Here is a 26,452-nt window from a genome sequence, read left to right on the forward strand (position 1 = left end):
CTTATGGAAAAGTGTCCACCTGCTTGGTTTAACACTCTACCTTATGGAAAAGTGCCCACCTGCTTGGTTTGACACTCTACCTTATGGAAAAGTGCCCACCTGCTTGGTTTGACACTATACCTTATGGAAAAGTGCCCACATGCTTGGTTTCACATTCTACCTTATGGAAAAGTGCCCACCTGCTTGGTTTGACACTATACCTTATGGAAAAGTGCCCACTTGCTTGGTTTGATACTATACCTTTTGGAAAACTGTCCACCTGCTTAGTTTGACACTATACCTTATGGAAAAGTGTCCACCTGCTTGGTTTGACACTATACCTTATGGAAAAGTGTCCAGCTGCTTGGTTTGACACTATGCCTTATGGAAAAGTGTCCACCTGCTTGGTTTGACACTCTACCTTATGGAAAAGTGCCCACCTGCTTGGTTTGACACTATACCTTATGGAAAAGTGTCCACCTGCTTGGTTTGACACTATACCTCATGGAAAAGTGCCCACCTGCTTGGTTTGACACTCTACCTTATGGAAGAGTACCCACCTGCTTGGTTTGACGCTATACCTTATGGAAAAGTGCCCACCTGCTTGGTTTGACACTCTACCTTATGGAAAAGTGCCCACCTGCTTGGTTTGACACTATACCTTATGGAAAAGTGCCCACATGCTTGGTTTCACATTCTACCTTATGGAAAAGTGCCCACCTGCTTGGTTTGACACTATACCTTATGGAAAAGTGCCCACCTGCTTGGTTTGACACTATACCTTATGGAAAAGTGTCCACCTGCTTGGTTTGACACTCTATCTTAAGGAAAAGTGCCCACCTGCTTGGATTGACACTCTACCTTATGGAAAAGTGTCCACCTGCTTGGTTTGACACTCTACCTTATGGAAAAGTGCCGACTTGCTTGGGTTGACACTATACATTATGAAATAGTGCCCATCTGCTTGGTTTGACACTATATCTTATGGAAAACTGCCCACCTATGTGGTTTGACACTATACATTATGGAATAGTGCCCACCTGCTTGGTTTGACACTCTACTTTATGGAAAAGTGCCCACCTGCTTGGTTTGACACTATACCTTATGGAAAAGTGTCCACCTGCTTGGTTTAACACTCTACCTTATGGAAAAGTGCCCACCTGCTTGGTTTGACACTCTACCTTATGGAAAAGTGCCCACCTGCTTGGTTTGACACTATACCTTATGGAAAAGTGCCCACATGCTTGGTTTCACATTCTACCTTATGGAAAAGTGCCCACCTGCTTGGTTTGACACTATACCTTATGGAAAAGTGCCCACTTGCTTGGTTTGATACTATACCTTTTGGAAAACTGTCCACCTGCTTAGTTTGACACTATACCTTATGGAAAAGTGTCCACCTGCTTGGTTTGACACTATACCTTATGGAAAAGTGTCCAGCTGCTTGGTTTGACACTATGCCTTATGGAAAAGTGCCCACCTGCTTGGTTTGACACTATACCTTATGGAAAAGTGTCCACCTGCTTGGTTTGACACTATACCTCATGGAAAAGTGCCCACCTGCTTGGTTTGACACTCTACCTTATGGAAGAGTACCCACCTGCTTGGTTTGACGCTATACCTTATGGAAAAGTGCCCACCTGCTTGGTTTGACACTCTACCTTATGGAAAAGTGCCCACCTGCTTGGTTTGACACTATACCTTATGGAAAAGTGCCCACATGCTTGGTTTCACATTCTACCTTATGGAAAAGTGCCCACCTGCTTGGTTTGACACTATACCTTATGGAAAAGTGCCCACCTGCTTGGTTTGACACTATACCTTATGGAAAAGTGCCCACCTGCTTGGTTTGACACTCTACCTTATGGAAAAGTGCCCACCTGCTTGGTTTGACACTATACCTTATGGAAAAGTGCCCAGCTGCTTGGTTTGACACTATACCTCATGGATACGTGCCTACCTACTTGGTTTGACAGTATCCCTTATGGAAAAGTGCCCACCTGCTTGGTTTGACACTCTATCTTATGGAAAAGTGTCCACCTGCTTGGTTTGAAAATATCCCTTATGTAAAAGTGCCCACCTGCTTGGTTTGACACTCTACCTGCAGTGGGCTACATCGAAATTGACTCCAATATATAAGAAAACGTGACTGTATAAGAGCTACGTACAGCTGTGGCAAATCAAAATAGATGGAGAATGCAACACGCTACTTCCTACATTTCCTTGTGTTTGAAAAGCATCAGTTTTATTCCTATAATAAAAATGAATGAACGAACGAATGAATGAACGAATGCATCTCTTTCCGACTTTGTTTCCTGCTGTCACAGAGCTGATAAAAACCAAAGGGAACAGCATTTAGTCTGAGAATCTTCCCTGTTCTATTTAAAATGTCTGCTTGCCTTTTTATGGTAGGTGTTATGTCCCGTACTGTTTTTGTGTTTAATGTATGCAGGCCTGCATGTTGTATGAATGTGTTGCTCTGTCCTGGTGTGTTGTGGTTTTGTCTCCCCTAGTGTCCCCATAATTCCCTTTCTTACAGAAGCTGCAGCTTGGATCCCCTGTCTATGAACACACTTGTTCCGTATCACCAATTAGCCACGCCCTGCTCCTCCTCCTATATATAGTCCTAGCTTTTCCATTGTTCCCTCTCGTTCTCCTGTGTAGTGGCAGTATCAGGAGGTGAGCGATTGATTGGTTGGGTTTTGTGTTTGTCTTGTTTTTGATTGTTTAAGACTATGAGTTAGTTTACCTCTGATCAGCCTATGTTTGTTTGTTGGTTAGTTTTTCTTTGTTTCTTTTCTTGTATAAGCTCATAGGGGAAATTTAGGTAAGTTGGTAAGTTTAGACACCCTGTGGTCTATATTTACTTTACACGTAGTTTGTTTATGTTATTCTTCATTAGTTTAGCGGTGGGCACCAACCCATGTATTTAGGGGTGCTTGACGCCTGTTAAGGGGGGAGGGGTTTTCTTTTCAGTTTATAGTTTATTTGGTGCCACTGATTAGCGCCCTTTGTCCCTGTGTTACTGTGTTTTTTGTATTAAATAAATATTTCTTAAGTTGTGGTTCTTCCTGCTTATGTTGTGGTTCTTCCTGCTTAAGTTGCGGTTTTGTGAGGCTGCACCCACATTTGGTTTGTTCTGTTGTGGTAAATGTTTCGCCTTGGTCCTCTGGCCACTAGGTAGTGTAACATTTAATGGGGGCTCGTCCGGGATATTTGACCCTTTTCACCCACAACAGATACGATCCATATGTTGGTGTGTAGTGCACATGTACGTTTAGGCTGACAGAGGGTAGGTGGTGCTGGCTGTTTGTGCTGTGGTTCTATTAGTGATTGTGTAGCATTGACCATGAGTGTATTCAGCCTGGATGAGTTTATCAGTAGTCTATCGGTTGACCTGATTGCCCACTGTAGGAAGGTTGACCTGTATGCCATAGCCGCCCATTATGGGATTGCAGTGTCCAAGAGTTTGAGTAAACTTGCTTTGCGGGAAGCAGTGGTTCATGGGTTGGTGGAACAGCAGGTGCTTGGCACGGCGATGCTGCGTCCCCTGACCCTAATACTTCCCCCTCCGCTAGGTCCGAGAATGACCCTATAGTGGGCTCTGAGGAGGTCTCAGAGGAGGTCTTGGGTGAGGTCTCTAAGGAGGGCCATGAGGGCCCTGAGGGAGAAAGAGAGGGAGGAGGATAAGGGGGAGTTGTTTGTGTAACCAGGTTAAAATTAATGTTTTTATTTTATTTTGTTTGAGTATGAAATATCACCAAATCCTGTCTGTGTGCTGTTATTTGTGTTTACTACATTTTATTTTATGTCATTATTTACTTTTATGTATGTTTTACAACGACCGTCATATACATGTACTGTCGCTTTAAGAGAGAGGTCTTGTGGGTACACGGAAGAGGGAACGCGGGAGAGGCCATTTTTGTTTTGTGGGAGGAGTCTCAAGCAGCGACCGAGCCGAGCCACGCGTGTTTCTTACCATAGCACAGTTTTGCAGGTTGAGGAGAACGTAACCTTGAGTATCCCTGTAAGAAGATACTGCAAGCTGTGGGATAAAATACGTGTTTATCCTTTCTTACATCGGAGTCCCGTGGCAGGTTTCTCCTTCTAATGCACACGAGTGAAGTCCGGGCAGTGGTTGAGCTTCAACCCCCACGTCCGTAAGAAACACCGCTCCCGCTGGAGGACTGGACGTTTGTCGAAGGATTTGAAACCGCAAGGAAAGAAGAATTCAGCTCGCGCTGGCTATAGAGCTGAGGATGATGAGAGACTGAGCCCCCCCCCCCAGCAACACCTGGGGCCCCACCCAACTAGAACACAACGCAGAGCTAACGATGAGAGTGACGGGCGTGCAGCAGGCTGACCAGCATAGAACAGCATAGGACTGCCCCCGTTACATTGGTGCCGTGACCCTCCTGGATCCTGAGAGCGACATCAGTTGCTCGCCGCGGGAGGCTGCTGTCGTCATCAAGCCCCAGACGTCCTCAGGTATTTCTATAGACTGTACACTCATGTTACAGTGGACTGGAGTTGAGCTGTGTGGACACTGGACAGTCATAGCTGTGGTTACCATGGACTGGGCTTGTGAACAGGACATTTGTATATATTGAAGGAAAAAAAACACACGAAAAAAAAGGAAAAAAAGTTAATGTTGATGTGATTGAAGGACTCGTGAATAATCTATTGGTGAATTTGTTGATTGTGTGTGATTGTTTCAATCTCTTAGTGCTTTCTAGATTCAATTATTTAAATGAATTGAGCTTTTCACTTTTTTATTTTATTTTTTATTTTATCTGAGTGTTAGAGGTGGGAACATGGCAGACGGTGGTTCGTACGTAGGTGGGGGTAACATTGCTGATCAGGATCTTTTGGATCGCATGTGTGCTATGGAGAGGGGGTACCAGTTAGATGTGGATGGGGGTTTACGGCTAGGTGTAGGTAGGAGTTTCGGGCAGCTCTTAGAGGGCGGGGTACCAGACACCAGAGCACCAGGACCTAGAGACCAGACCACATTTGGCACTCCTCAGTTCACCTCTACACGCTACGTAGAACGGGCCAGGCCAGGTATCAGCGAAGGGGCTGTGCTAGGTAACAGCGAGCAGCCAGTGGGTGAGTTAGCCACGCTCATTACTCAGTTAGCAGAGAAGATAGGAGAGTCAATCACTGCTAAGCTGCAGGAAACACAAATGCTTAGAAACACACACACAGACAGTGCTAGGTCTGCATTACTACTTAGAGTAGTAATGCAGACAGACGCTAGGGAGCCTCCTATTTTCAGGGGCGATAGCTCTGATAAGTTTACAGTTCATGAGTGGGAGAGCCTTATGACTTTGTATTTGAGGAAGCGAGCCATTCCAGTTAGTGAGCAGTCACATGAGATTCTAGCTAAGCTTATGGGGAAAGCAGGGGACGTGGTGAGGATAAAGCTGCGCAACACATATATCGACCACATAGCGAACGCCCACATTATTTTTGATGTACTGAAGCAACACTTTAGTGACCTCACATACTCGAGCATGCCCCTGGCGGACTTTTACAGTATGCTGCCCAAGCCAGGTGAGGATGCTATGGAGTATTGGATTAGGCTTAATAAGACAGTGGAGGTGGCTGACGAATGCTTGAAGCGGCAAGGCCGTAGTATTGAAGAGCCAAGCCACGAGGTAAGCATGATGTTTATCAAACACTATCCAGATCAGTCTCTTGCCAATGTTTTTAAGTTCAAGTCCGCAGGGAAATGGTCTGCTAGCGAGATCCAGGAGAGGCTTGATGAGTACATGCTGGAGAGGAAGTCTCGTGTTGCTGCAGGTGGACAACGTGAAGCAGGCGCGGTAGAGCGTAGGTTCCGTTCACAGGTTCATGTCCCTGTAGTCGACGTGGCTCCCAACTTGAACACGACCGTGCCGGTGGTGCCATCTCCCGTCCCGGCTCATGTGTCATCTCCTACACCATTTTGTGCAAGGTCTCCTACACCGTCTCCCGCACCGTCTCCCGCACCTGTCTCTGGCGGTGATGACTATATGAGGAGTTTGGTGAGCTTGCTAGACCGTTTGGTCACCGTGCAGACTCAGGTTCCAGTTAGCGCTGCAGTCCGGACACCGACGCTGACTCAACCGCCAGCTAGCGCCGCAGGGCGGGTGCCAGACGCACCACAGCGGTTGTGCAGGGTTTGTAAGTCTCCGGATCACTCCACATTTTCCCACTGCAGCCGGGAGAACCGATGTATAAACTGTTTGTCTCCTGGTCATTGGAAGAGGGACTGTCCTCACCCTCAGCCGCCCAACCAGCTCCGTTCTCAGCCTGGTGGAAGAGCTGGTCATCAGTCTCGTCCGTTAAACTACTAAACCCACACCTAGAGAGGGATGGTGTGGGTAATGTAGATGTATCCCTCACTGATGTCTCCGACCTGGCTCACTTGTATGAGGACAAGTGTGCCAAAGCACCTCAGGGTTCGCGTATGGTCATTCAGGCGACACAGAGGATTCAGGCTTTCAGTGACTTGTTCTATGCTCCTGTTCTTGTCAACCAGAGTGTGCAGCTTAATGGCATGTTGGATACTGGCTCTATGTCATGCAGTATCAGTGAAAATGCAGTAGAGAAGCTCCGCTCTGGGGCTGTTTTACCTGAGAAGCAGCAGCCTGAAGAGAACATTGTCTTGATTGGCTGCGGTGGTCTGGAGACTAGGCCTGATGGTTTTTATGACCTCAACATGCAGCTTTATGGTGTTTCCTTTGTCATACCCACTCTGGTCATGCCCGGTCAGCATGCTGATCTGATAGTCGGCACAAACGTCATTAAACATGTGGCCCATGTACTCAAGAGTGGTACTGGGACATCGCGTCCAGACAGGAACATCCGTCTAGTCCTGACGTTGAACAGTTCCTGTCCATGTTCACGAATGTAGAGCGCTGGAGGGGTGGTGCAGTACCTGAGAAGATAGGTACTGTTAAGCTCACCCAGGCTGTGACACTCTTACCGAGGCACGAGCACTTAGTCTGGGGCAGACTTCCTGCTAAGGTGCCTATGTCAGCTGGAAGCACTGTTGTTGTGGAGCCGACAGACTCCAAGGCCATGCCACGCGGTGTCCTCGTAGGTCGACTTGTCACACCGCTCTGGGGTGATAGGTGGGTACCCATGACTGTTGTCAATCCGTCTGACAAAGCCATCACGCTGAAAAGGAACTGCAAGTTGGCTGATGTGTTTCCATGCTTGGCGATTGAGGACTTTAATGTTTTCCAGGGACTGCAATCAGTTACGGGGAGGCATGAGTCTAACGCCACAGGTAGTGCCTGTCCCCCTGTCCAGCCGGCTAGGAGTTTGTCAGAGCTCGGACTCAGTGACATTGACCTCAGCTCCTGTCATGTTAGTGAGGCATGCAAGTCCCAGCTCACTCAGCTGCTCACCGAGTACCATGACATCTTCTCCAGGGACTCTCTGGACTGTGGCGAGGTCACAGGATACACACATCGCATCCATCTGGTGGATGAGCGCCCCTTTCGCTTGCCCTACAGGAGGGTTCCCCCAGCCCACTATCAGAAGTTGAGACAGGTTCTCACTGACATGGAGGAGAAAGGGATTATCCGGAAGTCCTCGAGCGCATATGCTTCACCGCTGGTTATGGTGTGGAAGAAGGATGGCGGGCTTCGGATCTGCACTGATTTCAGATGGCTGAATGCTCGGACCTTGAAAGACGCTCATCCCTTGCCACACCAGTCGGACTGTCTTGCTGCGCTGGGTGGTAACTGCCTCTTTAGTACGATGGACCTCACCTCTGGCTTCTTCAACATCCCAATGCATGAAGATGACAAGAGGTACACTGCTTTCACGACTCCCCTTGGGTTGCATGAATACAATCGCATGCCACAGGGCCTTTGTAATAGCCCTGCAGCCTTCATGAGAATGATGATTGGGATATTTGGGGATCTGAACTTCACGAAGCTTTTGTGCTATCTTGATGATCTTCTTGTCTTCGCGCCGTCAGAGGTTGAGGCTCTGTCGAGGCCCCGCACTGTGTTTCAGAGGTTGAGGGAGAACAACTTGAAACTGGCTCCGAAAACTGTCATCTGCTGCAGAAGCGGGTGCGGTTTTTGGGCCACGTGGTTGATGGCGGAGATGTGTCTGTCGAGCCCTCCAAAGTAGAGGTCATCTCCAACATGACAGCGCAGGATCTCATGGAAGGTGATGAGTGCACGCCTTCTGTTCGTAGGATCAAATCTTTCCTTGGTATGGTATTTTACTGCCAGCATTTCCTCCCGAACTGCTCCTCCGTGGCTAAGCCCCTGTTCGCCCTTACAGCTGGACAAAAGAGGAGGGGGAGGTCGGCTAAGGATAAGAAGCCCCATGGCAGCTTCCATAAGCTTACCTCCGCAGACTGGACGGCGGAATGTGGGGAAGCATTTGATCTGTTGAAGACGATGTTACTGGAGTGTGTGGTGCTTGCCCATCCAGACTTTGAGGTGCCTTTCATTTTGTCGGTCGATGCGTCTTTGGACGGACTCGGCGCGGTGCTGTCTCAAGTGCCCCGAGGAGAGTCCAAGGCCAGACCTGTTGGTTTTGCAAGCAAGTCCCTCAGTGCCTCACAGCGGAAGTATCCAGCTCATAGACTGGAGTTCATGGCGCTGAAGTGGAGTGTTTGTGAAAAGTTCAGCCACTGGCTGAAGGGTCAAAGCCTCACCGTTTGGACAGATAATAATCCGCTGACCTATCTCCTAACGAAGCCGAAGCTTGACGCGTGTGAGATCCGCTGGGTGTCTAAGTTGGCGTCTTACACCTTCGATCTCAAACACCTGCCAGGGAAGAAAAACGTGGTGGCGGATGCCTTGAGTCGCGACCCTTTTTCCAAGCCCGTCAGTCAGAGGCTACTTAGGGAGCCCTACCCGGCCCTTGTTCAGGAAGCCGACGGGGTTGAAGGGGACTCCGTGCAGGATGTTTTCAGGCTCAGCTGCCAGTCCCAAACAGTGAGTAGTGCGCGATCTGGGTTTGCTTGTGATGCAGCTGAGGTCAGGGCTTTTTGTCAAGCCAAATGTGACTGGCCTGATTCATCAGTATTCACAGCACTCAGTTTGGTCCAGCACGTTCAGCATCTGTCGGGTGGTCAGAATACACTGCCAATGTTATCCACCGAGGAGCTCAGGTTGAGTCAGGAGCAGGACCCCTGCATTTCCAAGGTGTTGCCCTTTGTCGCTGTTCGGAAGCGGCCATCGAGACGTAAGAGGCATGGTGCTGACCAGAAGGTCCCTCAGGCTGTTGAAACAGTGGGAGAAGTTGGAAGTCAATGATGGTGTCTTGTACAGGGTGACAAAGGACCCAGTGTCCAAGCAGAGGAGGTCTCAGTATGTTTTACCTCTGAGCCTGAAAGACAAGGCACTGTCTGGCATCCACGATCACGCTGGTCATCAGGGCCAGGACAGTACTCTCTCTCTTGCAAGGCAGCGTTTTTATTGGCCTGACATGGAGAGGGATATCAGAACATATGTCAGATGCTGTCAGAGATGTGTGTTTGGGAAGACCCCAGAGCCAGCTGCTTGCGCGCCCCTGGAGAGCATTAAAACCTCCGCACCGATGCAGCTTGTGTGTATTGATTTCTGGTCCGCTGAGGACAGTAAGCAGCGGTCAGTCGATGTCCTAGTGGTTACTGACCACTTCACTAAGCTTGCTCACGCGTTCCCCTGCGCCAAGCAGACAGCGAAGCAGGTCGCCAAGAAACTCTGGGATCATGTATTCTGTGTTTCCGGGTTTCCGGAGAGAATACATTCTGACCAGGGCACAAACTTTGAGAGCAACCTGATTGCAGAGCTTCTCAGGTTGGCGGGTGTAGCGAAGTCCCACACGACGGCCTACCATCCTATGGGTAATGGCGGGACAGAGCGGTTTAATCGCACGATGGGGAATATGCTCCGTTCCCTCCCGCTTCAGCAGAAGCAACAGTGGCCTCAACAGATCCATTCTCTCACGCTCGCGTACAATGCCACTGTTCAAGAGACCACGGGTTACGCGCCTTTCTTCCTGATGTATGGGCGTGTCCCAAGACTGCCGGTGGATGTTATGTTCAGGCAGGTTTTGCATGACCCTCACGTTGTTGACTATGACTCTTATGCTCAGTCTCTGCTTTCCTGTCTAAGGAGTGCAATGGAGATCGCTCAGAAGCACTCCACGGCTGAGCAGCAGCATCAGGCGCGACAGTACAACAGACACGCCAAGGGCACGGTCCTGTCTGTCGGGGATCGTGTTTTGGTTGCGAACCAGAGTGAGCGAGGGAAGAGAAAGTTGGCTGACAAATGGGAGAACGGAGTGTACACGGTTGTCGGTGTCAACCCCAATATCCACGTCTACAAGATTCAGGATGCAGAGGGGCACACCAGGGTGGTGCACAGGAACCGTTTGTTGGAGGTCAACTTCTTGCCCCTTCCTGAGTTAGATCAGGGTGAGGAGTCCAGTACAACCAGTCAGTTGCTTGACTGCGCAGGGTCCGATGAGGAGGACAGTGCAGATGGCCTGACGGTCTCAGGGGATGCAGTGGGGCTAGCAGTCTCATCACTTGGAGACTCGCCTAGATCTGAGTGGGCAGAAGCGGAAGAGTTCATTCCGTCTAGTCTGGTAGTCAGTCCTGTGGGGGCCACTGCTCAGTCTCCACCCAACACACATGCACCACACATAGAGGCATCACACTCAATCGATGTAGGTGTTATATCTCACACTGATTCGCACACAGGGGCACCACCCTCACTCGATACAGATGTTGCAGCTCGCACTGTCTCACGCACACAAGTAGAGAGCGATGGTCGGGTTAGGACACGCACAGGGAGGGTGGTGAGGTCAGTGAACAGGTTAATGGAATCTATGGCTCAGATGCCATTTCTACGGAGTGTGAGGGTTTGAACTTTGATGGAGGCTGGAGTCATTCAAACCAATTTAATGTGAGTCATTAGGTGTCTATCAGACAGGGTTGTTTTGGGCCAAGTGCATGGTGTGGCGTATCAGGCGTCACATTGATCTAAGGGAATTCTGAGACTTGATCAACCTCATTATTTTCTGGACCCCGTAACCGAGGTAGCTCCTAAGTTGCCTGGAGAACTAGGCCCTTCTTTTCACTTGTGCCAGTAGTCAGTGATGGGCTTTTCCTTTCCTCTTTCTCTTTTTATCCTGCTGTCAGGATGTTGGTGAATTTCAGGAGGGGTGAATGTAACCAGGTTAAAATTAATGTTTTTATTTTATTTTGTTTGAGTATGAAATATCACCAAATCCTGTCTGTGTGCTGTTATTTGTGTTTACTACATTTTATTTTGTTATTATTTACTTTTATGTATGTTTTACAACGACCGTCATATACATGTACTGTCGCTTTAAGAGAGAGGTCTTGTGGGTACACGGAAGAGGGAACGCGGGAGAGGCCATTTTTGTTTTGTGGGAGGAGTCTCAAGCAGCGACCGAGCCGAGCCACGCCTGTTTCTTACCGTAGCACAGTTTTGCTGTTTGAGGAGAACGTAACCTTGAGTATCCCTGTAAGAAGATACTGCAAGCTGTGGGATAAAATACTTGTTTATCCTTTCTTACATCGGAGTCCCGTGGACGGTTTCTCCTTCTAACACACACGAGTGAAGTCCGGGCAGCGGTTGAGCTTCAACCCCCACGTCCGTAAGAAACACCGCTCCCGCTGGAGGACTGGACGTTTGTCGAAGGATTTGAAACCGCAAGGAAAGAAGAATTCAGCTCGCGCTGGCTATAGAGCTGAGAGGTGACTGTCCTATAGCTATGTTATGAGACAGACAACATTCTATTTCCTTTTCTTTCCTGTGATTTCGTACAGAAAATAAATGGCAAGGTGGGCAAAATAGAGTCCTGTGTGTCCCCCCTCCTTCCTTGATCATGATGATGATGATGATGATGAGAGACTGAGGGCCCCCCCCCCAACAACACCTGGGGCCCCACCCAACTAGAACACAACGCAGAGCTAACGATGAGAGTGACGGGCGTGCAGCAGGCTGACCATCATAGAACAGCATAGTACTGCCCCCGTTACATTTGGAAAGCCCATGTTGGGCGGGGCTTCTGTATTGACAGATAGGCCATTTATGGCACGGTTTTCCCGCATGCCTTCGTCTACTGGTGTAAGTGAGGAGTTACGGCGCACTTCACCACGGGATCAGTTTCAGCGTGAGGCACAGGAGAGGGAATATACCCATCTGTTGTCTCTCCGGAGACTGGAGTTAGAGATGGAGATGTCTCGACACAGGATGGCGTTAGAAATAGCTGCAGAGAAGGAGGTGAGGTTAAAGAGAATAGAGTTGGAGGCTGCTGCGGCTGCTGTGAAGTCTTCCCCCTCAGCAGAGAAGCCATGTGCGCTCAAGTATAGTAGCGCGGATTCTTCAGTAGCCTTTAATGTGACCAAAAACTTTACTTTGGTCCCTCAGTTCCGTGAGGATGAGGTTGACGCTTATTTCGGTGCGTTTGAGCGGGTAGCTCACGCACTGAAATGGCCGAGAGATGTGTGGGCGCTATTATTGCAGTGCAAATTGACAGGAAAAGCCCAGGAGGTAATAGCCACACTCACTCTGGATGACAGTTTGTCATATAACGCCATTAAAGCTACCGTGCTCCGCGCTTACGAGCTGGTGCCGGAGGCGTACAGACAAAAGTTTATAAATCACCGAAAGTCACCCGGTAAAACATTTGTGGAGTACGCCCGTGAAAAAGAAGCTCTGTATAAGCGCTGGTGCAAGGCTAGCAGAGTCACTGACTTTGATGCATTATCTGAACTAATCCTCCTCGAGGATTTTAAAAACAGCTTGGAAAAAAGCAGGATGGTGACGTATCTTAATGAGCAGAAAGTCACCACGTTAGCTCAGGCTGCTATCCTTGTTGACGAGTTTGTGCTAACGCAGAAACACACGTTTGGGGCTTTCCGTCAAGACAACAAGAGCTGGTCTAATTCCCCTGCTCCACTTAAAGCGCAGTCAAGTTTACCCAGCCCAACGACCCCCTCCAATAAGAAGCGGGAGTGTTATTTTTGCCATCGTGTAGGTCATATGAAACCAGACTGCCCAGTATTAAAACAAAAGATGGCGCAGACCAAACGCGTAAAAGAGGTGTCATTAGTGACTACTCTTCCGGTGAGGGGTTGTGATTCACCAGTGAACCCTGTGTTTAAACCGTTCCTATTGGACGGGAAGGTTTCTCTTTCGGGAGATGAGTCTGATCAGCGTTCGGTGCGCATCTTGCGCGACACCGGAGCTGCCCAGTCTTTTATATTGTCCGACGTGTTACCGTTTTCTGAGGGCTCCTCGTGTGGGTCTAGTGTGTTGGTGCAGGGTTTTGAAATGGGGTACAAGTCCGTGCCTCTTCACCAGATACACTTATCCTGCAGTTTAGCCAGTGGTATTCACAAGGTGGGTGTGCGCTCCTCGCTACCATTGAAAGGTGTTTCATTCCTTTTAGGTAATGACATTGCGGGTGGCAGGGTAGCTCCGGTTGTGGAGGTTCTAGATCGCCCAGTTGTTCTGCAGCCAGATACGCTGGCTCAAAACTTTCCAGAAATATTTCCTGTTTGTGCAGTCACTCGTGCACAGGCACGGAGATCGCCTGAGATTGACTTAGCCGACACCGTGTTTTCTCCGGTGTTCTCTGAGGGGACTGTCTCTCCGCTGGTGCCTTCTCTGGATGTTTTCGAGAAGTGTTAAATGTAAAAATGAGCCCGAGTGTGTTAAATCCCCTCCCGAGTCACAGTCTCTACCAATGACGAGGGATAACCTCATTATAGCTCAGAAGGCAGATAACAGCCTCTCTAAATGTTTTGCCACGGCTCGTACTCCAGAGACGGCTAAAACGAAAGAGGTGGTTTATTTTATGGAGGATGGCCTTCTGATGCGGAGGTGGGCTTTGCGCTCAGACTGTGAATGGAGTGTTGTGTGCCAGGTCGTGGTGCCGGTTCCGTTCCGCCTGTCCGTACTGTCCTTAGCGCATGACCATCTCTGGGCTGGACATTTAGGGTTAACGAAAACCTACGACCGGGTGTTAAAGCATTTCTTCTGGCCAGGGTTAAAAAAAGATGTGGCCAGGTTTTGTCGCACTTGCCATGTTTGTCAGGTAACGGGGAAACCGAATCAAGTGATTCCACCTGCTCCCCTGCATCCTATTCCAGCGTTAGGGGAGCCTTTTGAGCATGTGTTGGTGGATTGTGTCGGTCCTCTCCCAAAGACCAAATCGGGTAACCAGTTCTTGCTCACTATAATGTGCGTTGCCACCCGATACCCGGAAGCTATTGCTATTAGGAAGATCACCTCGCAGACAGTAGTAAGAGCCCTGATCAAGTTCTTTTCTACATTTGGACTGCCGAAAATAGTACAAACTGATCAAGGTACTAACTTCCTATCAGGCATTTTTGAACAGGTAATGAAAACAGTGTCCATTACGCACCAGGTATCCAGCGCTTTTACCATCCTCATTCACAGGGCGCGCTGGAGCGCTGGCATCAAACATTTAAATCCGTCCTGCGCAAGTATTGTATGGAGAATGAGCGAGACTGGGACGAGGGGGTCCCGTTGGCTTTATTTGCAGTGCGGGAGACCATACAAGAGTCCCTGGGTTTTAGTCCCGCGGAACTAGTGTTTGGCCATACTGTCCGGGGGCCTCTGAAGGTTTTGAAAGACCAGATTACGGACGGGAGCTCGCCTGTTAAAAAGAATGTGCTGACCTACAGTGCATCCGGAAAGTATTCACACCCCTTCACTTTCCCCACATTTTGTTATGTTACAGCCTTATTCCAAAATGGATTAAATTCCTTTTTTTTTCTCATCAATCTACACACAATACCCCATAATGACGAAGCGAAAAAGGTTTTGTAGAGATTTTTGCAAATTTATTAAAAATAAAAAAATAAAATATTGCATGTACATAAGTATTCACACCCTTTGCTATGACACTCAAAATTGAGCTCAGGTTCATCCTGTTTCCACTGATCATCCTTGAGCTGTTTCTACATCTTGATTGGAGTCCAACCGTAGTAAATTCAATTGATTGAACATGATTTGGTAAGGCACACACCTGTCTATATAAGGTCCCACTGTTGACAGTGCATGTCAGAGCAGAAACCAAGCCATGAAGTCAAAGGAATTGTCTGTGGACCTCCGAGACAGGATTGTATCGAGGCACAGATCTGGGGAAGGGTACAAAAAATGTCTACAGCTTTGAAGGTCCCGAAGAGCACAGTGGTCTCCATCATTCATAAATGGGAGAAGGTTGGATCCACCAGGACTCTTACTAGAGCTGGCCGCCCAGCCAAACTGAGCAATCGAGGGAGAAGGGCCTTGGTCAAGGAGGTGACCAACAACCCGATGGTCACTCTGACAGAGCTCCAGTGTTCCTCTGTGGAGATGGGAGAACCTTCCAGAAGGACAACCATCTCTGCAGCACTCCACCAATCAGGCCTTTATGGTAGAGTGGCCAGACGGAAGCCTCTGCTCAGTAAAAGGCACATGACAGCCCACTTGGAGTTTGCCAGAAAGCCCATAAAGGACTCTCAGACCATGAGAAACAAGATTCTCTGGTCTGATGAAACCAAGATTGAACTCTTTGGCTTGAATGCCAAACGTCACGTCTGGAGGAACCCAGGCACCTCTCATCACCTTGCTAATACCATCCCTACAGTGAAGCATGGTGGTGGCAGCATCGTGCTGTGGGGATGTTTTTCAGCGGCAAGAACTGGGAGACTAGTCAGGATCGAGGGAAAGATGAATGGAGCAAAGTACAGAGAGATCCTTGATGAAAACCTGCTCCAGAGCGCTCAGGACCTCAGATTGGGGCGAAGGTTTACCTTTCAACACGACAATGACCCTAAGCACACAGCCAAGACAATGAAGGAGTGGCTTCGGGACAAGTCTGTGAATGTCCTTGAGTGGCCCAGCCAGAGCCCAGACTTGAACCCCATTGAACATCTCTGGAAAGACCTGAAAATAGCTGTGCAGCGACGCTTCCCATCTAAACTTACAGAGCTCGAGAGGATCTGCAGAGAAGAATGGGAGAAATACCCCAAATATAGGTGTGCCAAGCTTGTAGCTTCATACCCAAGAAGACTTGAGGCTGTAATCGCTGCCAAGGGTGCCTCAACCAAGTCCTGAGTAAAGGGTGTGAATACTTATGTACATGCAATATTTCAGTTTTTTATTTTGAATAAATTTGCAAAAATTTCTACAAAACCTTTTTCACTTTGTTATTATGTGGTACTGTACGTAGATTGATGAGAAAAAAAGGAATTTAATCCATTTTGGAATAAGGCTGTAACATAACAAAATGTGGGGAAAGTGAAGGGGTGTGAATACTTTCCGGATGCACTGTATGTGAGTCGCTTTCGTGAGCGGCTGCATGAGGCCTGTCAAATGGCTAGGGAAAGTCTCTCTGATGCTCAAGTCGGGATGAAACGCAAGTTTGACTAGAGGGCCGTCCAGCGGTCATTGCAGGCCGTTGATGAAGTTTTGGTTTTGCTTCCAGTCCCTGGTTCTTCTCTACATGCTCGGTTCGCAGGTCCGTATCGCATTGACAGGAAATTGAGTGATACGGACTATGTAGTTAGAACTCCTGATCGAAGACGGAAAGCCAGGGTCTGTCATTTAAACATGTTGAAACGCTACTGCGCTAGAGGTGATGGAACATCCGAGACGTCTCCTGATGCGCAAAGTAGGCCTATGCCTGCTGCGGTGCTCACGACCGTCACTGCAGCGCTCCTCTTCCCGAGCGGGATGAGGATAGCCTGGCGTTGAGTAAACTCCAGCAACAGACCCCTCGGCTGTGCAATTCGGAGATGTTGAGGGATCTGCCTTCTCTGATGCCCCATTTGAGTAATGAGCAGAAGTCTGAAATTGTTAGACTTATTTCTGATTTTCCCAGTCTGTTTGGAGACGTGCCTACTCGCACTACGGTTCTGGAACATGACATAGATGTGGGTGGGGGACGGCCTATAAAACAACATCCGTACAGAGTGAATGCGGCGAAGAGAGCGCTGATGGAGAAGGAAGTGGCTTATTTATTAGAACATGATTTAGTCCAGCCTAGTACCAGCCCGTGGAGCTCTCCTTGTTTGCTGGTACCAAAACCTGACTCCACTGTTCGGTTTTGTACGGACTATCGTAAGGTAAACAAAATCACCGTCCCTGATTCTTTTCCCATGCCCCGGGTCGATGCCTGTATTGATACGATAGGTTCCGCCTCCTATGTAACTAAACTGGATTTGTTGAAAGGCTATTGGCAAGTGCCACTTTCATCTCGAGGAATACAATATACTATAGGAAAAGAAAGTTATATCAAATTTGGATGAGATATCACTTAATTTAATTAAAATACCAGTAATTGTGAAACATCTCGGACAAATCAACCTATGCAGAGCACGATTATGTTATGGGATTATCGGTTTTTTTCATGAAACGATAGGTTAGCAACACAACATTTTAGAGAATATAGTATTTAGATGGTATTTATGTATTATTTAGTATAGGCAGTGTTTATACTGACAAGTCGAGTAACATGTACAGAACAAATCTTTTTGCTTTGTCATCTCAGGCTGAAACTCGTGCTGAGTTTGCAGAGAGATCTGTGGCCAAGCTGGAGAAGACCATCGATGATCTGGAAGGTAAAATATACATCAGATTTAGACCCTCGAAACTTGCCCTACTCTCCCTCTGCAGTCTTTCTTTTTTTAGCCTCTCGACTTGATGTTCCAGTTTTAACTCTTATTGCTTGCGTCCTCTGTCTGGACATATCCACAGATGAACTTTACGCACAGAAACTGAAGTATAAGGCGATCAGTGAGGAACTGGACCACGCCCTCAATGACATGACCTCCATGTAAATTGTGATGTGTGTGTGTGCGCGAGCGCGAGCGTGTGTGACGTGCAAGCTGAGTTTGTCAGTTGAACATTAACATTCTGGGTGTTTTTAATATATTAGGTAAGAAGAAAAACACACAAAAGCAGCTACTAAGCCTCTGTTTTTGAACTACAACTTACTTGCATTGTGTTTTAAGAGGAGCAGTGTTTCCCCTACTATAGACATTCACTAGTTGTCCACCCGTTGAGTGCACGTGAGTAACTGCCCACTAATACAGTGTAACGAACACGGGTGAGTAGACTTGCTAGCCCTTGGCTAACGGGTCGGACCCTTTAGTCAACTGGTTAACGTAATCGCCCGTGGTGCGGGAGACCCGGATTCGTGTCCCGGCTGCGGCGGTTCCCGGGCTGCCCCCCGAATTTGCTACAATAACATCCCTCCCAAGCAATGCAATTGCACTCCCACTCTCATCCCTATCAAACAATTTAGGGCGTTTTCATATTAGGTACGACCGATTTGTACCGTGCCTGAATGCGATTGCCCCCGGCGCTCAGCTTTCACATTAGTAACGTTGTTCCGTACCCGAGTGCACTGGCGTATCTAAGCTCCGATACAGTAGCGTTATGCACCTACTCGGTTTGCGATCCACCAATAAACATGAAGAAGAATGTTTTAGGGCATATTATTTTCACATTTTTACCCAGAAATAAGACACTTTAGCCCGGGAGAGATGCAGAAACCTCCGCTATGGTACTCTAATCCAGTGGTTCCCAAACTTTTTTGAGCACTGTACCCCCAAAGCATTTCAAGCCAACCTAAAGTACCCCCTACTACGCAATCAATTGTGTTATCACCAGGATATGTCATTAATGTATATAATTTATACATACATATACAGTATTTTATTTAGTCTATATATCATTAATTTAATTATACTTTTTAATAAAAAAGACTCCATCTCCCCAATTAATGTGACACTTGAATCATATTAAATCATAAATAATCATTTTACTTATAATAGCCATTGTTTATAGACGTAAAAAAAAAGTAAGGCTCAAACTCACCAATTAATGTGACACTCAATGGAACACTTGAGCCCGTTTGTCACTCATCAGTCTTGTGAGTCTGGGGGAGATTGTTGCAACAGCTGTGACCAGGTTATTCTCCAAGTTGAGCCCGTTGCTGTGTTTGGTTCTGATGTGTGTCATGGCGGAGAACGTCACCTCACACAGGTGTGTGGGTCCAAAGCGCAACAGATCATTCAGGGCATGTTGCCCCAAGTCAGGATACTCCTTCTGCACAACACACCAAAACTGTATCAGTGGTGTGCTTGAGTACCTCATCTTCAGGCTCCTATCTGAGGACAGATCTATGAGGTTTTCTTGCAGTCTGTCGGGAATGCTGCTGTTCATGTCCGTCACAAATGGATTACGCACCCAGTTTGGAAGACTTTTTGACAATATCAGGGAAGTAGGAGTTGAACCTATTCTTGAGCTTGGATAAATGTGTGTGTACTGTAACGAGCATGGATAAGTAGACGGGTCGGACCCTTTAGTTGAGCTGTTAGCGATGTCTCCCGCGGTGCGGGAGATACGGGTTCGCGTCCCGGTTGTGACGGTCCAGCCGGGCTGCCCCCCGAATTCGCTACAGTACTATTTCCACAATTGTAGCTCTGTCACATTCACCAGTGGCAATGTATGTGTCCAGCTGCAGGAAAGAACTTGTGTCCCCATCTTCACATTTGCTCTGACAGAGCTTGATGTTCTCCATGAATCCACATACTTTGTCATACAAGCTAAGAACATATGTGTCTTTACCTTGAAGAGAGAGATTCAGCTGGTTGAGTTTGCTGAAAATATCGGAGAGGTATCCCAGCCGAGCTACCCAGTCAGCGTCGTCGAACATAGCCACAAGGGGGTGCGTGTGCTCCGACAAACATTTCCTCACTTCATTGCGTAGCTCGAACAGCCGCTGTGACGACTTCCCTCGGGATAACCACCGGACATGGGTGTGAAGCAGTAGCTGCCCATGTTCTGACCCACCGTCTTGACAAAGTGACCGAAACAGTCTATGATTCAGAGGCACGGACTGTATGAAGTTGATCACTTTTACGGCATCATTCAAAACGTGGTGTAACTCTGGATCATTCTCTTGCTAGCTGATGCTTCTCGGTGAATCGTGCGGTGCATCCATGTAACATGAGGGTTTACCATTTGATGTAGGCCATTAAACCTCCACTCTGCCGCTCATCGCCGCAGCGCCGTCCGTGCCCACATGAGAGCAGGACTTCCAGTCCAGCTTGTGTTGAGAGAACAAATGGTCAGTAACGTTAAAAACGTGCTGTCCGGTAGTTCTCCCCGTGAGTTTCTAGCAAAACAGAACGTGCTCGTTCATCTCCAAAGTGTATTTGTGACGCACAAACGCATCAGCTGCGCTTCCCCCTACTGACGTCCGCTGATTCATCCAACTGCAAAGCGAACGTACCGACTCTTTCAATTCCTCCACCACTTGGTCAATAATGTCAGTTCCCATGTCGTCGATCAGATGGCACACAGTATTATTTGACAACGGCACTTTCTTCAGGACATCAGCTGCTTTCTTATCGATCACTGTTTCTGCGAGAATGACAGCAGCAGGCAAGACGAGCTCTTCGGCTGTGGTAAAGGCTTTTTTGATTTAGCCACGAGTAGCGACACAACACGTGATGCCTCCAAAGCCTTGGTTGAGACCGATGTCGCTTTCTTTAGTTTTTCTTGGCTTCTCTTAAATTCAGCCAGCTTTTGATGGAAACACCGCGGGTTTACCCACACAGGAGCGATGCGTAGTACTGAGGTGGCGATGTAAATGGGACGGTTTCATGCTATTACTGAAAAGCACGTTTCCACAGAGGAAACACATTGGTTGCGGCGGCTCTGTAGTTGTGGCAGTAAACCCAGAGAGCACATATTGTTCACCAAACTGACGATGCTTTACCTGCTCCGTTTTCTTTTTCTTCTGAACGGGTTCTCCCGATTCAGCAGTATCAGCTGTGCTGTTGTTGCTGGATGAACCCGCTCGACTCAGCCATTTATCCGTAACGTTAACTGAAACTCTGAAAGAGGCTTGATATTTTGCTAGTTAGCAAGAAAAACAGCGCGCCAGTATGTGCTCGTGAGCGGAGTGACGACTGACAAAGTCCGGCGGGAAACTGTCGCGCATTCCGAAAAAGTATAGCCAATAATAATATAGCCAGCAAATTATTACATAATTTTAAGTGTCCCAATTCTTGTTACATTATTACAGATTAAACATTGTTAATTATTTTGTTACAGTTTTCTTGTACATTTTTTAAATGTTATTATTTTCTCTCATTTCTAAAATATTTTCACGTACCCCCTGGGGACCACCCACGTACCTCTAGGGATACGCGTACCCCGGTTGGGAAACACTGCTCTAAGCCATTTTTTCTACGGTTTCACCCAGTAATGACACTCTTCTTATGACGTCTCATAGTAGTCCACTTCCGTGTTTTCGTACAGTAGTTTTCACAACTGATGCGAACCATACCCGAGTACATATGAACCGAGAACTAATGCTTATTGTTTATCTGTGCCCGGGTATGGTTAGTGTAAACACTGTGTACTGTAGTACACAGTGTTTACATTAAGCAAATGAAATGGACTTTGGGATGAAGTGTACTCTTGTGTGAAAGCCTCAAAAACCTTGAAAAATGTGCCCGGCCGCATGAGAATATGTCACCATACAGCGGATCCCACACCTTTGGCTACGTCCTAGACATAGCTGCGTACTAATCTGGTTACCAGAAATGCATTTGTGCAGCCTTGCTGTTGCATAGAATTAGGCTTACGTCTACATCTTTTCAGGAGAATGATCTGTACTACCTGCCAATACGACAATGTCAACCCCTTCTAAATTATTTTGTTCACGAACTGTTGGACCTTTATGTAAAAATAAATTCACACAGGGAAATATTGCCAGCCATTGAATGTGCAGTTGTCGTGGGCTGCCTGCTATTCTGTTATAATACAACACACACACGCACCACTGTTTTTACATGAGAGACACGAGCACGTTAATCCCATCCTCTCATGAGTTGAATTTCGAAGACCATGATTTTGAATGTTTAATTATTTTTTACTTGCCTGCCACATACTGCTGTTTCTTGCACAAGCCACTGCCATCATACCACCACCACCACCATACTAGCCAGGTTATCATCAGACAACACCATCCACTAACAAAAAACACAATTTGTAGGGGAAACACTGGCAGGTTTAAAGTAAAGCATGTGTTTCTGTCGTTGAACACGTAACAACAACAAATTAATCAGTAGTATTTGCTTCTAGCAGTTATCTATACTTTATAACTGCAAATATATTAACTGCAATATTTTACAACGTGTGACTCAATAATTAATCAACTGGGCACAAACTGAAATTCTGACCATTGTTTTATTACCATCTCTAAGCTGCATTTATAATAGTTTGATAGCAACAGTGACTGTAATTACTCCCTATAATGTAAGAGGATTGCTGGTGCTGCTGAGCTCCTGGAGAATCAACAGCCCAGCTACAGTGTTCCTTGATTTCCAGCTCCTGCAGAATCAACAGCCCAGTCTACAGTGTTCCTTCATTTCCAGCTCCTGCAGAATCAACAGCCCAGTCTACAGTGTTCCTTAATTTGCAGCGCCTGCAAAATCAACAGCCCAGTCTACAGTGTTCCTTGATTTCCAGCTCCTGCAGAATCAACAGCCCAGTCTACAGTGTTCCTTAATTTCCAGCTCCTGCAGAATCAACAGCCCAGTCTACAGTGTTCCTTAATTTCCAGCTCCTGCAGAATCAGTAGCCCAGTCTACAGTGTTCCTTGATTTTCAGCGCATGCAAAATCAACAGCCCAGTCTACAGTGTTCCTTAATTTCCAGTGCCTGCAAAATCAACAGCCCAGTCTACAGTGTACCTTGATTTCCAGCTCCTGAACAATCTAAAGCCCAGTCTACAGTGTTCCTTAATTTTCAGCTCATTGTTGGGTTTCGCCGTTCTGGCAAAGTGCACCTCTCTGTCAGTTGAGTCCCTCCTTTACTTACCATACCCCTTCCCCCAATAAAACAGCAGAGAAGCTGCTTGCAACTCACAAGTTCAGAACGTGGTCTGAGGCGAAACCCGCGGGGATGGGAAGAAGCACATGTGATCATGTAGAAATATGGATGAAGTTCAGCTCTTAGACTAACATGTTAGCAAGCAACTGCACACACTTGCAGATGCAGAAGTTATACAGCAACATGAGCATCACTTCTCAGTCCTCGGTGTGCACTATTCAGCTGATGAAATGGATAGGGAGCCTGCTGTCTGTTACACTTTGGCCACCATTGAGACTGGAAAATAAGGATAAGGAATGGCTTAGCTTTAATTTTTTTTTTTGGAATTTCTGTAGTACAACCATCTGCCCTCTAGTTGTCACAAATCACTCCGTGCAGCTTTCACTCTCAGCATCATTTCTAAAGATTCAGTGTCAAAATACCTTGCAAACAACTGACAGTGTGAGGAAGACTGCATTTTAACCTTCCTCCTCTGAATTTGTACATAATCAAAACTCTACCAGACACATCCCAATTGGGCAGTATATGTCTAATTCAGCAGCATGAAGTTCAGTCTGTGCCCTTGCTTTACTCATAGACATATTTGCATGCTGTGTGAGATTACAACACTGAATGAATGCCTTGATGAAATGTTAAAGTGTGCCAATTATGTAAACTTTTTTAACTTCAAGACCAAATCTTTTTTTTTTTTTTTTACTTCTTGTATTTTCAGATAAATGTCTGGGAGCTCTGCCGTTCTCAAGTTGTTTCAAGACAGTACTGTCAAAAATGTCCTGCTTTGTCTCATTTTTCGTCTCTCTCCAACCCCTTCCCACACTTCCTTCCCACCCTCCCTTCCCACACTTCCTTCCCACACTTCCTTCCTTTGTTACCCCAGCTCGTCCATCTTTTTTCTCTCCTGAGTTGTATTTTTAAAATGCTTTCCTTTATGGTTTGCAATGTCTTCTTTTCTCTGTTGCACTTGTACCTTGGTCATTGCCCACCTGTCCCTGGTGTCCCGCTGTGCTTTATCTCCCATGTAAATGTGACTAAACATGTTAAGCAAAAGGAATCAAGAGTGTCAGTGCCTTGATGTATGTTTTTGCATTGTTCATTTAGTGTTAATCATTTTAGAGTCGGTAAAAGTTGTGTTACTAAAGGAAGAAAACTTGTTACATAATTTTAAAAAATATATATTATTTCCACTTCTCTTTTTCAGTCAAACTGCACACATTTAGAACCTTTTAACATGCTTTTTTGCCAGGCGGACATGGTCAAATTGCTCCATGTAACCTTCTCCTAATTTTCTCAATGAGGACTCGGAAATGACACAGTGAATTCCAACCTTGCAGTTTATTCCAATCTCTTCATATGTCTTCGCATGTGTCCACCAATTTCATTACCATTTCATTCAAAATGATTGTCACATTGCCATGTCAAAGAAAAATATTGTGTTACTAAGCAGATGGTATCAAACACACACAAAAATGTGTAGACTTTGCCGTGGTGTTTGTGCTGGACCTCACAAACCTTATTGGAACACCTTGGACAGAAAGTTTTTGTGGGAATGCACCTTTAATCAGTCGTTTCAGCTGCCTGAGGAACTATTATAAAATCTACTACAGGTGCATGACAGCCAAGTGCATGACAGCCAAGGTTTGACAGCAACACCATGATGTCATAATGTTATTATCATAAGGAGAACATTCTACACAGCTTCTTTCCAACCGTTAGGTGACATACACCTTGAGAACACATGAAAAAGATGGTTTTATTTTTTTACATTGTTTAATTTATGTTTAATTACTGTGCCAACCATTTACCAGTAGTCCAAAAAGAAGATTTTGAGGTTACCCAATTTTTAAAAATTGATAAAATAAGCTGAAAGAAATACTGACCTCAGTCTAAAGGATATAAAAAATGTGATATGTATAGGCACAATACACACCTTGTACCTCATCCTGTAAAATGTACAATCCTGAAGGATCACCTTTTGTGTTTAACTTACTCCTCCTATTGTGATACATGGTAATGATCCATTCAAAATATAGCTGTTGCTGTAGCATCAGCACCTTTCCCCACAATGAAACCCAGGTTGTACCTGAGCTTTAGCTCTTAATGTTGGACAAATTCTTTCAATACCTTGTTTAACCACATTATCTTGCTAGTCACAGATACCTAGCCACTAGTCACACATACCTAGCCGCTAGTCAAAGAGAGCTAGCCACTAGTCACAGATAGCTAGCCACTAGTTACACATACCTAGCCACTAGCCACAGGTAGCTAGCCACTTGTCACACATACTTAGCCACTAGCCACAGGTAGCTAGCCACTAGTCAAACATACTTAGCCACTAGTCACAGATAGCTAGCCACTGGTCAAGGAGAGCTAGCCACTAGTCACACATACTTAGCCACTAGTCACACATACATAACCACTAGCCACAAATAGCTAGCCACTAGTCACACATAGCTAGCCACAAGTCACACATACCTAGCCACTAGTCAAGGAGAGCTACCCACTAGTCACAGATAGCTAGCCACTAGTTACACATACCTAGCCACTAGCCACAGGTAGCTAACCACTAGTCACACATACTTAGCCACTAGTCACACATACCTAGCCACCAGTCAAGGAGAGCTAGCCACTAGTCACACATACTTAGCCACTAGTCACACATACCTAGCCACTAGCCACAGATAGCTAGCCACTAGTCACATATAGCTAGCCACTAGTCACACATACCTAGCCACTAGTCACACATACCTAGCCACTAGTCACATATACCTAGCCACTACTCAAAGATACCTAGCCACTAGTCACAGATAGCTAGCCAGTAGACACACATAGCTAGCATTTTCCTCCAAGTCGCCACTGCCTCTGCCACCTCCATAGTGAATGTGTAGCATTGGCTGCTACACTAAAGACATCAAATGCATCATTATGTCCCATATCATTTTCCCAGGAAAGTGTACTTGACAATAACCATACAAATGAGCTACTACAAAAAGGGTCACGGTTTGACTATTTGTGCATTAACTATTATTTTAAATAAGCCAGTGATTGTATCAAACATGACATTCATTTGCATGTAACTTTCTATCTATCTATCTATCTATCTATCTATCTATCTATCTATCTATCTATCTATCTATCTATCTAACTATCTATCGTCTGTCTATCACCAAGTGTTAATTTTGAAACCTAGTTTTGGATCTAGTCTAGTCTTACTGTTTTGCCACAGTGTGGCTAATAGTTCTTGTCACATGTTAGTTATTTAATTGAGTCAAGATGCTGTTAAGTCGACTAAATCTCCAGTATTAGTCTACTTATTGTCATTTTAATTTGATCAACATTAACACTACAAGGTTGCTACGTTGAGCACAGACTCAGCCCATGACTGCTGATGAAAACACTGTCCTCACTGGGGTTAAATAGATTAAATTACATGTTTGGGTTTATCTAAAATAAAAAGGAATACAGAATGAGAGAACAAGTTAACATGATACCTGCATATGCATATGCATATGGGAGAGACAAGATAGAAAGTTATCAGAATTAACTGTTTGAAGCTCTGCTCTGAGATGT

At 46.4% G+C, this 26,452-nt stretch overlaps 1 protein-coding gene across 1 annotated transcript in view; it reads left to right on the top strand.

The window, feature by feature from the left end:
• tpm3 (tropomyosin 3) overlaps positions 1-23,762 on the top strand; it is a 142,744-nt gene extending 118,982 nt beyond the window's left edge. Inside the window, exons 8-10 of the mRNA XM_056298752.1 lie at positions 17,524-17,593; positions 17,730-17,808; positions 23,598-23,762. Coding sequence (XP_056154727.1) covers positions 17,524-17,593; positions 17,730-17,808; positions 23,598-23,601 — 153 coding nt within the window. The 3' untranslated portion in view covers positions 23,602-23,762. The remainder of the gene's footprint in view (positions 1-17,523; positions 17,594-17,729; positions 17,809-23,597) is intronic.
• Positions 23,763-26,452: the final 2,690 nt, after the last annotated feature.

The sequence above is a fragment of the Lampris incognitus genome, chromosome 18 (assembly GCF_029633865.1).
Source record: "Lampris incognitus isolate fLamInc1 chromosome 18, fLamInc1.hap2, whole genome shotgun sequence".
NCBI lineage: Eukaryota > Metazoa > Chordata > Actinopteri > Lampriformes > Lampridae > Lampris > Lampris incognitus.